Below are 12,440 nucleotides of genomic sequence, written 5' to 3'. Positions count from 1 at the left end.
TACACGGAAGAGCCAAAGAAACTGGTACACCTGCCTAATATAGTGTAGGGCGCCCGTGAGCACGCAGTAGTACCGTAACACGACGTGGCATGGCCTCGACCAATATCTGAAATAGTGCTGGAGACAACTGACACCATGAATCCTGCAGGGCTGTCCATAAACCTGTAAGAGTACGATGCAAGGCATCCCAGATATGCTAAATATTGTTCATGTCTGCTGAGTTTGGTGGCCAGCTGAAGTGTTTAAACTCAAACGAGCGTTCCTCGAGCAACTCTGTAAGCAGTTCTGGACGTGTCGGGTGTCGCATTGAACTGCTGGAATTACACAAGTCCGTCGGAGTGCACAATGGATATGAATGGATGTAGGTGATCGAACAGGATGGTTACGTACGTGTCACCTGTCAGTCGTATCTAGACGTATCAGGGGTCCCATATCACTCCGACTGCATACGCTCCACACTTATTACAGAGCCTCCACCAGCCTGTACAGTCTCCTGCTGCTATATAGCGTCCATGGATTCATGAGGTTGTCTCCATACCCGTGCACGTCCATCCTCTAGATATAATTTGAAGCCGGCCGGTGTGACCGTGCGGTTCTAGGCGCTTCAGTCTGGAACCGCGCGACCGCTACGGTCGCAGGTTGTAATGCTGCCTCGGGCTTGGATGTGTGTGCTGTCCTTAGGCTAGTTAGGTTTAAGTAGTTCTAAGTTCTAGGGGACCGATGACCTCAGAAGTTAAGTCCGATAGTGCTCAGAGCCATTTTATCATTTGAAACGAGACTTGTCCGACCAGGCATCATGTTTCCAGTCATCAGCAGTCCAATGTCGGTGTCGACGGGGCTCCGAAAGCCCATAACAATGATTTTTCGTTGAATGGTTCGCATGCTACGCTAGGGTTGCACTTCTGTCGCGTTGAACGATTCTCTTCAGTTGTCGTTGCAGGATCTTTTTCCGGCCGCAGCGATGTCGGAGATTTGATGTTTTACCGGATTCCTGATATTCACGGTACACTCGTGAAATGGTCGTATGGGAAGATCCCCACATAATCGCTACCTCGGAGATTCTCTGTCCCATCTTTCGTGCGCCGATTTTAACACCACGTTCAAACTCACTTAAATCTTGATAAATTGCCATTGTAGAAGCAGCAACCGATCTAAGAACTGAGCCGAACACTTGTTGTCTTTTATAGGCATTGCCGACCGCAACGTCGTATTCTGCCTGTTTACATATCTCTGTATTTGAATACGCATGCCTGTACTAGTTTCTTTGGAGCTTCAGTCAATGATACGTTAGGAGAGGTGTAAGGTGTATGTTCCACTCAAACCAGCATCAACAATATCTCCTCATAAATACAGGACATTATGTGACGTCGATGTGAATGTATCATGTAAATATTCAATGTGGTTAGCATGTCGCGCAGGAAAACAACGTTACAGACTACAGTACTAAGACGAGAGTTGAAAAAGTGAGTCGATTTGTTTGTGTCAATGTGTATTGGTCTGGTTGTAATACTGCTCTCCTTACGACTGATCTGGGATCACGGTGCATTATTTCATCTCAGTAATGTCTTACACATTACAAACTGCATCACAAAGAGCTTTGTCACAGGTGCTTCCCAGCTGATGGAGATTACCAGGAAGAAGGAAAGAGTGCCTCTTACCTATATCGTTCTTGTTGGGGTTGTAGAAGGCGTTGACAACGGCGGGCTCCGTGGACCACTTGTCCTTGTTGACCGGCTGGCGCAGCTTCTGCAGGTTGTGGTAGGCGTCGTACCGCAGCACGTTCAGGATGTTCACCAGGAACTGGTCCTCCGTCACGTTCAGCTGCAGAAAGACATTGCTGTGCATTTAAAGTAAAGTATGGCTTCACTCTGGAGGGTAGAATGGGCTGTTCGACTTCCGACCCCCTAAAGAGCGCAATCATTATCAGCTAAATAACTAGCGAATCGGTACTGGGGCATAGGTGACCCCAGCTGGGAATATCTGGGAGGGCATTTCCGAGATTAGAGCACGGTCCTATTCCACCTGCCTACTTTGATCCATGACGCTGTTACAGTGAAACACCGAGATGTCGACTTTCACCGGTAAATGTCAACATTCACACAGTCGCTTAGTGTATGTCCGACTTACACCGGTAAATGTTGACATTCACCATGCACTAATGGTGAATGTTGAACATGTTGGAGATTGATATTTTCTTCTCCGTAATTCAGTCGCTATAAAACGTCACAAGGGTGACGTTACTCTTTCGCCTCTCTTTCTGAAAGGAATGACCAGTAATTTAAAATACACAGTACATTCTAAACGAGAAAAGAAAATAATAGTTAGAAAAAAATTACTTACACATGTGATTCAAATCTTATTTATTACAACAAGTTAAACTATTATGATACTTTAAATTGCACAAGAGTCCCTTGCTTTTGCAACTGCACTTATTTGTGGAACACTTCCTTTTGCAATGACAGCGTATATAGCCTTGTCCCCCGCTTCTCGAATTAGCTGCAGCTGCTTCTCTCAGCGACATTTCCTGAAAAGAAATCTCATCTATGGAATGTAACTTTTCTTTACAAGTTACGAACTGATTACCTGTGTAAAGCTGTTTGAGGGTACCAATTTTATTTGCCAGTTTATAGAAGTCGGAGTCTTCTATTCCAACAACAACCGCTAACACATTTCGGCCATCTCTACTCTCACGGTCGACATCAGGGACTTGTATTCGTCCATTATCACCAATTTGAGCAGGAGGAAATTGTTTTTGTGAGGTTCGTGACATCTTTGTTACTTGCAGTAGAAGATTTTCTTTCGCAGTCTCTCTTTTTTTAGAAATCAACTCGTGTTTTTCAGACAGAATTTGATGTGAAGACGTCATAGGTTGTAGGTCCTCTTCAATATTTTTCTTTGGAATATGGTTTTCTGTATGACCACCGCTCAATTTTTTTAATAAACATTAACAGTTTCTTCAAGCTGTTCTTCGGTTTCCGAAGTATTGGAAATTTCTAAAAATTGTTCTTCAGTTTCAATATTTGCGATTTGTTCGGCAGGCAAAAAAGACGATCCTATGCCTCTTTTTGCTTTAACGCCAAACATGGTTTCATAAGGACTTGGGCGTATTTCTTCGTGGTATGAAGTGTTCTTGGAAACTTCAACAAAGAATAAACCATCTGACCATTTATTTGCATCCTTATCGTTCATCAATGCAGTTAACATATTCTGTATATCCTGATTGGCCCTTTCAACTGAGCCTTGTGTTTGACTGTGACGAGGCTTTCCATGAACTATTTTTAACATCTTTCCACATAGCGCATATTTCGGACACGACTTGATTACTAAATTCTCTACCATTATCTGATTGCAATATTGCTGGTGCACCAAATGTTTAAAATATTGAGAGAACGTGATGCGCTACTTCTTCAGCTCTTTTAGTTTTCAAAAGGTCGTAGCTGGACAAATTTAGTTAAATGATCTTGATACACCATTATGAACTTATATTCGCCATCTCTGTTTGGCTGCAGATCTATCAGATCAACTTGACATCTTGAGTTTAATTCAGAGCTAACAACAATACCTTTCTTAGTGCACTGTGTTTCATTTGGCACTGTTTGCATAAATTCAAATACAACATTAAAACTTCATATGTAATATTTTTGTATTTAACTTGCAACTCTTTAAGCACTTGTGTTCTTTCTCTGTTGCCTATCCTGATGTGAGTTTCATATAGTATACTGTACAATTCTTCATTGGTAAAATAATACTGTATGTTCGTTTCCCCTGGTTTTAATGGTACAATTAACTTCTCTTCATCATTAATTTTTAAAACATCAAAACGTTTTAATCGTCTGTAATCCAAAGGTGTGTTGCATTTAATTTTAGCAGAAACCACTTCAAAAAGTATTTTAGGATACTTTTCTTGAGAAAAATAAAAACAATTGTATTCTCCTTTACCCGCAATTAATGCATTTAACTTTTCATGAAAAAAATCATGATTTACTGCAGTATCCATTTAGTATATATTAGGGTATCGGAAAAAAAATTAAGAAAACGTTGCTTGCGGTATCAAAGCTTGCATAAGACTGACAAAGCTGATTGACTCCGCGCAGAACAAAGGATTTGTCGCTTGTTTTTAACTCTTCTGTTTTGGACCTCCGCCAGAGCAAATCTGTGATTGTCGACACACACCGGAGAGGGTCCGAATGTACAACAATGTAATGAAATATTCGATCTTTCACCGACTTATTTGGTATCTGTTGACATTCATCGGTGAAAGTCGACATTCTCCAATTTCGGTCACTCACGGTAACATAGTCATATTTCAAGTAAACAGCATAGTTTTATATAAGATTCTAAGATAGCCACAGATAACATTCAGTGACAGGCTGATTACATCGTTGGTGGTGGCGACTACAAGTTAGATCACTACGATCGAAAACAAACATAAAAAACATCTGAAATATGTCAGTCAGCTAATGAAACGAAACTAACGGGACACCAGTGTGAAAATAGGATTTGCGGCGGTTATAAACAAAAAAAGACAGTGAAACTACGATAATATAGAAAGTAATCAAAACATCTAAAAAATCGCGTACAAAAATTCCTTCAGAATAAGTCAAACGAAAAAATACAGAAAAGACAAAATTGGATCGAATGTTTCGATTAATCTATATAGCTCAAACGAATATATCGGTACCAGACACTCCACCATAAAACAAGATACTCGAAAAATGACATCTCAATGTCTCCAGAAAGGACAAAAAAAAAAAAAAAATTCAAAATCACACAACTGGAATCGAATATTTCGCTTGACCTGTACATCCATATAGCTAAAACGCAAACACCGATATACCTACATTCCTTCCACCAAATGAAACTAAACAAAACCATATTTGAAAACACTGTTTTTAAGGAGAATCCCATAGCGTGTTAGCATTCACAAGCATACACACATACACTGAGGTGACAAAAGTGAAGGGATGACTTCTAATGTCGTGTCGGACGTCGTTTTGTCCGGCGTAGTTCTGCAGCTCGACGTGACATGGACTCAACAAGTCGTTGAAAATCCTCTGCAGACGTACTCAGCCATGCTGCCTCTACAGCCGTCCATAATTGTGAGAGTGTTGGCACTGCAGGACATCGTTCACGAACTGACCTCTTGCTTATGTCCCATAAACGTTCGAAGGGATTCATGTCTCGATGATCAGATTTTTCGCTCGAATTGTCCAGAATGTTCTTTAAACGAATTGCGAACAACTGTGGCCCGGTGATATGGCATTGTCGTTGGGGAACATTAAGTCCATAAATGGCTGTAAATGGTCTTCAACTTAAAAAAAAAAAAGAAAACTGAAGCATGGACGTGAAAAAGGCAACAGATATGCAACTGAGTGAAAACAACTGTCACCACAGCGTAATTATAATAATGATGCTTCATCTTTATGTAAGTACAGATATATTTCCGACAAATGCTGCCTTACCACATACAATTGTTCCACTTGTATCTGTTTAATCGCCAGTAAATAATTTTCTTGCGGTTCTAGGCGCTTCAATCCAGAACCACGCTGCTGCTATGGTCGCAGGTTCGAATCCTGCCTAGGGCATGAATGTGTAGGATGTCCCAAGGTTAGTTAGGTTTAAGCAATTCTAAGTCTAGGGGACTGATGACCTCAGATGTTAAATCCCATAGTGCTTAGAGCCATTTGAAGCACTAATGTATTTTAGAATATCTGTTTATGTGTGCAACAGAGTAAAGATGGTATCTTTCATGACAGGTACAGTATATATACATGTAGTGTACAAGTGGGGTTCTACGTAAAGGGAGTTTTAGTTCAGATAACTACAGGAGGTGGTGTATACTGCAGCGGACGTGTTCGGAATAGGAAAATATAATCATCGACTCCTGTGTCTGATTTTAGGAACTATTTGCAAATATGTTAGAGATAGTGCTGTAACATGACATGTAACAGGCGTGTTAAAGCAGGCTATGAGGAGCTTCAGTACAAGCAAAGCAATGGCGAGGCTTGCAGGGTGAGCTAGTGGTGCAGTAGGAAGAGTCCGCCCCGTGCACCGTGGCCGGCAGATGTGTAGTCGGCAGCGCATGCTTGGGACAGCGTTAGTAGTGGGGGTTACCAGCAGGTGCTGTAAGGGAAATGCCGAGCACTGGAGGGGAAGTGCTGTGTTAAACTGAAACCTATGCTCATATTTTTTGGAAAGACGAGGGTCGTTCAAACAGTAATACACCACATTGTTTCTAAAAAGCCATTAGTATACATAGACCAACGTCCTTGTTGGTGCTACACATCTGATGCTTGTTCTGTGCGCCGGTGGAGTTTTTAACTATTCTGGCAGGTTCCAGAATCATAGTAGAGCGTCAAAATAGCGTCTGCATACGACTCACGTTACCAGCAGCATGCTGTTCTTGAATTCTTTTGAGCAGAAAAGGAACCATGGTGAACAACCATAAACGTTTGTGTGCAGTGTATGGCGATGCTGCAGTTGATAGGAGTACAGTTGGGCAATGGTTAAAGAAAGCCATGCTCCGGACGTCCTGTCACAACCATTGCTCCAGACATGCTTTGTCGTGCGGATGCCGTTATTCGCGCCGACCGGTGCAGCACAAATCGGCAATTGTCACTACAGTTGTCAGTCAGCATTGGAAGTGCGTCTGCAGTGATCGAGACACTCGGATATTTAAATAAGTGCTCACGCTGTGTTCCATGAATGCTCACAGATTCAAAGAAAGGCCATTTCATCTGAATTGTTGGAGAGGCCCTTCTGTCACGGATTGTTATGGGGGGACACAAGCTGGGTGCACCACTTTGCGCCAGAAACAAAGAGGCAGTCCATGGAGTGGCATCATCCTCATTCACTAGAAAAGAAGAAATTCAAGACAACCCCCTCCATCTCCCCCTTTGCTGGAAAAGTCATGGTGACAGTCTTCTGGGATTGTGATGGCGTCATTCTCGTGGATGTGATGCCAAGAGTGTCAACCATCAATTCAGAGGCATATGTGAATACTCTGAATAAACTCAAGAACCGTTCCCGAAGTGTTCAGTCGGAAAAGAATCCAGCATGAATCTTGCTCCAACACGATAATGTACGCCCACACTCAAGTCGAGAACCCGGGAACACATCGCCAAATTGGGTTGGACATCATTGCCTCATCCACCCTATAGTCGACAACTGGCATCCTTGCACTTCCCCCTCTTTGGGCCGCTTAAAGATTCTGTATGGGGAACACACTTTGAAGATGACGAGAGCGTCACTCACATAGTGAAAAACATTGCTACGTCTACAAGACAAGAGCTTTTACCAGCAGAGAATACATCCTCTTCCACAATGTTGGCGAACAACCATGGAGCGTGATGGAGATTACGTAGAAAAATAGGACATGCACAAGACATGTTGATGTATATTGTCATCAAATTCAGACTCTTAACAATAAAAATGTTCTGAGAAAGAAATGTGGGGCATTACTTACTGAACGCCCCTGGTATCAAGTGAAGCCCCTCCACATCCACACTTGCATGGTCACCATTCAAAAAGATCCACTGTCACCTCTGCTGTGTTTAGCAACCCAAAGGACTTTCGTTGAAAATGCAACAAAAGCAGCGATTTATTTTCGTCTGGCTCGTTAATCATTTGCAACTTTTGGAGAAGCGTCATGAGTGGCCAATTTTGAATAAACCCTACATGTTTCTCTTGTCGCCATGTTAAAATTTGTTTCTTTTGCCATAACACAGCGGAGTTTACACGGTTTCACCTCACTAACACGCTGGGAATATAGAAACAGTGGTTTATTAAGTGAAAAACTGAGGAAAAGTAAGGTCAATACCTTATGAAAAAGTTTATCCTTGATACAAATTAAACGTCTAAGTTTTGACTTATGTTGGCCCAAAACCCATAGCATTTCTCGTTTCACCGGATGTCGGTGGCCCTTAAAAATTACATGCTTTCATCGCAAAAGGCTGTAGTTAGTGGAATAACATGGTAGAGTAACACGGCAGATAATTAAGTTTTCATAATAACCTTACAGCAAAATACTTTCCTCTTTGTGTGCTATCATTTGCTAAAATCTAATTTCGAGATCTCTAAGCGTTTAGGAACCATTTGGAATCTTGTGGACCTTTCACTCTGGCTTCATTGCTGTCACAGTGCAATGGCAAATGAGTATACTACATCACGTCAATTTTCTCGAGACTGATGACCGACAGGTACCGCCACCCATGTCTAAAGAAAAATTCAGTATATTAAGTACATTCCATACAAAGGAACATTTTGTATAACATGCACCAAGTGCAAAATCATAGTGATCCCTGCTTCTCATTGCAAACTTTTTCGAATTTAGCTCAGTGTCTTACTTCCACACAAATATCACAACAACTATGACCATTAACGAAATGATGGGCACATCATCATGAACTTTACATAAAGCTGGAGGTAACCCGAAAATGATTTTTTTATGAAATACTTTCTGCAGAAACCGTGTGACAAAGATGGCAGGGTGTGCGTCTCTGTTCTGTCATCGCCAACTGGCCGAAAGGTCAAATTATACTACTGACCTGTAAAATTGCTACAACAAGAATAAATGCAGATGATAAACAGATATTCATTGGGCATATATATTATACTAAAACTGACATGTGATTTCATTTTCACGCAATTTGGGTGCATAGATCCTGAGAAATCAGTACCCAGAACAACCACCTCTGACCGTAATAACGACCTTGATACGCCTGGGCATTGAGTCAAACAGAGCTTGGATGGCGTGTACAGGTACAGCTGCCCATGCAGCTTCGACACGATACCACAGTTCATCAAGAGTAGTGACTGGCGTATTGTGACGATCCAGTTGCTTGGCCACCATTGACCAGACGTTTTCAATTGGTGAGAGATCTGGAGAATGTGCTGGCCAGGGCAGCAGTCGAACGTTTTCTGAATCCAGAAAGGCCCGTACAGGACCTGCAACACACGGTCGAGCATTATCCTGCTGAAATGTAGGGTATCTCAGGGATCAAATGAAGGGTAGAGACACGGGTCGTAACACATCTGACATGTCCACTGTTGAAAGTGCCGTCAATGCGAACAAGCGGTGACAGAGACGTGTAACCAATGGCACCCCATACCATCACAGCGGGTGATAACGCCAGTATGGCGATGACGAATACACGCTTCCAATGTACGTTCACCGCGATGTCGCCAAAACAGAACCTGGATTCATCCGAAAAAATGACGTTTTGCCATTCGTGGAGTCAGGTTCGTCGTTGAGTACACCATCGCAGACGCTCCTGCTGTGATGCAGCGTCAAGGGTAACCGCAGCCACGGTCTCCGAGGTGATAGTCCATGCTGTTGCAATCGTCGTAGAACTGTACGTGCAGATGGTTGTTGTCTTGCAAACGTCCCCATCTATTGACACAGGGATCGAGACGTGGCTACACGATCCTTTACAGCCATGTGGATAAGATACCTGTCATCTCGACTGTTAGTGATACGAGGCCGTTGGGACCCAGCACGGCATTCCGCATTAGCCACCTGAACCCACCGATTCCATATTCTGCTAACAGTCATTGGATCTTGACCAACGCGAGCAGCAATGTCGCGATACGATAAACCGCAATCGCTATAGGCTACAATCCGATCTTTATCAAAGTGGGAAACGTGATGGTACGCATTTATCCTCCTTATATGATGCATCACAACAACATTTCACGAGGCAACGCCGGCCAAATGCTGTTTGTGTATGAGAAATCTGTTGGAAACTTTCCTCATGTCAGTACGTTGTAGCTGTCGCCACCGTCGCCAACCTTGTGTGAATGCTCTGAAAAGCTAATCATTTGCATATCACAGAATCTTCTTCCTGTCGGTTACATTTCGCGCCTGTAGCACATAATCTTCGTGGGGTAGCAATTTTAATGGCCAGTAGTGTACTAACCGCCTCCCCTTACGAACAAAAGTACAACTCGCCCAGCGCTTTGGACGCAAATTGGTCACTGCGCATCAGCCACTGTATCCTGCATGTACTCTAATACAATGGACTCGCATTCGGAAGGATATGTTGAAATTCCCATGTGACCATCCAGGCTTAGGTTTTCTCAGGATTAGCATTAGTCACGTAAGGCGAATACGTGCTTCGTTCCTTTGAAAAGGATACGACCGATTTTCTGTCCGATTCTTATTCAATTTGAGTTTGTGAACCATCTCCAATGGCACATCGTCGTCGGATGGGACTTCTTCTCGGATGAAAGGTGCACATGTGAAGCGGTTATTATGTGCTTGACGCACAATACGCCGATCCTCTCTAGTGGTGGTCAGACGTGGATGAATGGAACGCTGACGACGGATATGCCTGCCTTCACATTCCCATGCAGCTCGACATCGGGCCACTGTCACATACGAATGTCCCACAAATCTGGGTGAGGCACTATTCAACAAGCCGACCAAATGGAGATCCACAATATTTTGAGCTCTGTCAGCTGCTGGTCGGGCTGTTTTCCAAGACTACCTGGCATGTCAGTGTCTTTCACAGTGATCACTCAGCATCTGACACTGTTCGTGACACTTATATGCCCTACGAGGTCCACTATCAACACTACCTGTTACAGAGAAATAACATACCTGTTCATGGTGTGTACGTATTCGAAGATACATTACCATCCCACCATGCTGAAAGGTGCCTACACTGAGTCACAGTGCCAGAGATTGCGCCAAAGAGTATTATTCAGCCGCCTCCACTGGCAGTGCTTGTTGAGAAGCTGCTGTGGGCAGTTGTAGTTCTGAGGTAGCCGTAGTTGCAGTACTAGTTGTGAGCATGTCGTGTGCAGTTGTTCTGATGGGCTAGACAGCCGATGCTGTTCGATTGGGGATGTTGTAATGATCAGAGTATATTTTTCGTCAATATATATGCGGTAATAGAAAACATTTTTGTATTTCAAATTTCCTCAATAACAATGCCTCTTGGTCACAGGTTCAGTCAACAAAGCATCTGGCTTGTTTTCATGTATTAGAGTGTAATTCTGGTTTCTATGTGCAATCATAGTATTTCTGTTTTTTTTATTACTTCATTGTAAATGGCGTTTAAAGCATTTTGTCGTATTGAGGTAGAACCGTGCCAGATGTGTGCGTTGAATCACACTTCCACACACAGAACAGCTACACCTATGATTTCTTGTTTCGTAGCTTTTATAGTTGCTGGGGACTTAATTAATTAATTAATTGTGTTAACGGAAATTTCCTTTCATTCTTTGTTGTTATTCTATGCAGTCAGATTGCGTACTAATATTATTCAGGGCCAACCCGTTACGAGACTGCGTAACCGGACAAATAGCGACTAAAATTAAAATTATTAGTATCGTATTGAATTAAGCCCCCATGCAATGTGCTTTGGGTGTTTCACTTTTACATTTGTCAGGCAGTATATTTCGAGTCGCTGATGACGTCTTTTAAAAAAATTATGCCATGGTGAAATCGGCTTTTTCAGTTGCACATACATCTACGTAGATACTCTGCAAGACACCGTGCGGCGCGTGGGGGATGGCACTTAACCACTACTAGTCATTTCCTTTTCTGTTCCACTCGCAAATAGAGCGAGGGAAAAACGACTAGCTATAGCCTTCGTATGAGCCCTAATTTCTCGTATCTTATCTTTTTGCTCCTTAGGTGCAATCTGTATGGGGGGCAGTACAATCGTCCGGCAGTCAGCTTCAAATGCCGGTTCTCTAAATTTTCTCAAATATGTTTCTCGCAATGAACGTCGCCTTTCGTCCAGGATTCTCATTTGTGTTCTCGAAAATTTCCGTAATGCTTACGTGTTTTTAGACCCTACCCATAAAAAATCTAGCAGCCCGCCTCTGAATTGCTTCGATGTCTTCCTTCCATCCAATCTGATACGGATCCCAAACATTCGAGCAGTATTCAAGAATATGTTGCACCAGCATCCTACACGCGGTGTCCTTTACAGGTGAGCCAGTATTTCCTAAAATTGTCCCAGTGAACCGAAGTCGACGATTCGCCTTCCCTGCCACAGTTCTCACATGATCATTCCATATCATACCGCTTTGCACATTTATACGACTTTACTGTGTCATGCAGAACACTAGTAATACTGTATCCGAACGTGGACATAACTTGCAATTTATCAACATAAGACTAAAAATTGTTTTATGATAATAAGTTAAAGGAAGTTATTTCGACATGTGGCTTAGAATTTCGTCTTCATTCCCATTTAGTAGTTATGAAAATGTCAGGCTCTATGGAATTCCCTGACCTTTCGAAGGGATAATGGTTTGATTAATAGGACTGCAACCGAAGCGAGAGAAAGAATTTCCAATTGCAGCGGTGTGCCTGCATGCAGAGAGAGCTGCAGCGCAAACGATGGTAATGAGAAGGGCCGAGGCTTTGGTCTGAATAGCGGGGCTGCTTCTCGTCTGAGACCCGGAATGAGGCCACTCCAGAACGA

At 42.8% G+C, this 12,440-nt stretch overlaps 1 protein-coding gene across 1 annotated transcript in view; it reads right to left on the bottom strand.

The window, feature by feature from the left end:
• LOC126354798 (neprilysin-1-like) overlaps positions 1–12,440 on the bottom strand; it is a 518,824-nt gene that overhangs the window by 29,581 nt on the left and 476,803 nt on the right. Inside the window, exon 10 of the mRNA XM_050004711.1 lies at positions 1,659–1,821. Coding sequence (XP_049860668.1) covers positions 1,659–1,821 — 163 coding nt within the window. The remainder of the gene's footprint in view (positions 1–1,658; positions 1,822–12,440) is intronic.

This window comes from Schistocerca gregaria, chromosome 3, assembly GCF_023897955.1.
Source record: "Schistocerca gregaria isolate iqSchGreg1 chromosome 3, iqSchGreg1.2, whole genome shotgun sequence".
Classification (NCBI taxonomy): domain Eukaryota; kingdom Metazoa; phylum Arthropoda; class Insecta; order Orthoptera; family Acrididae; genus Schistocerca; species Schistocerca gregaria.
Note: the sequence above shows the minus strand (reverse complement) of the source record. Positions and strands in the feature narration are given on the sequence as shown.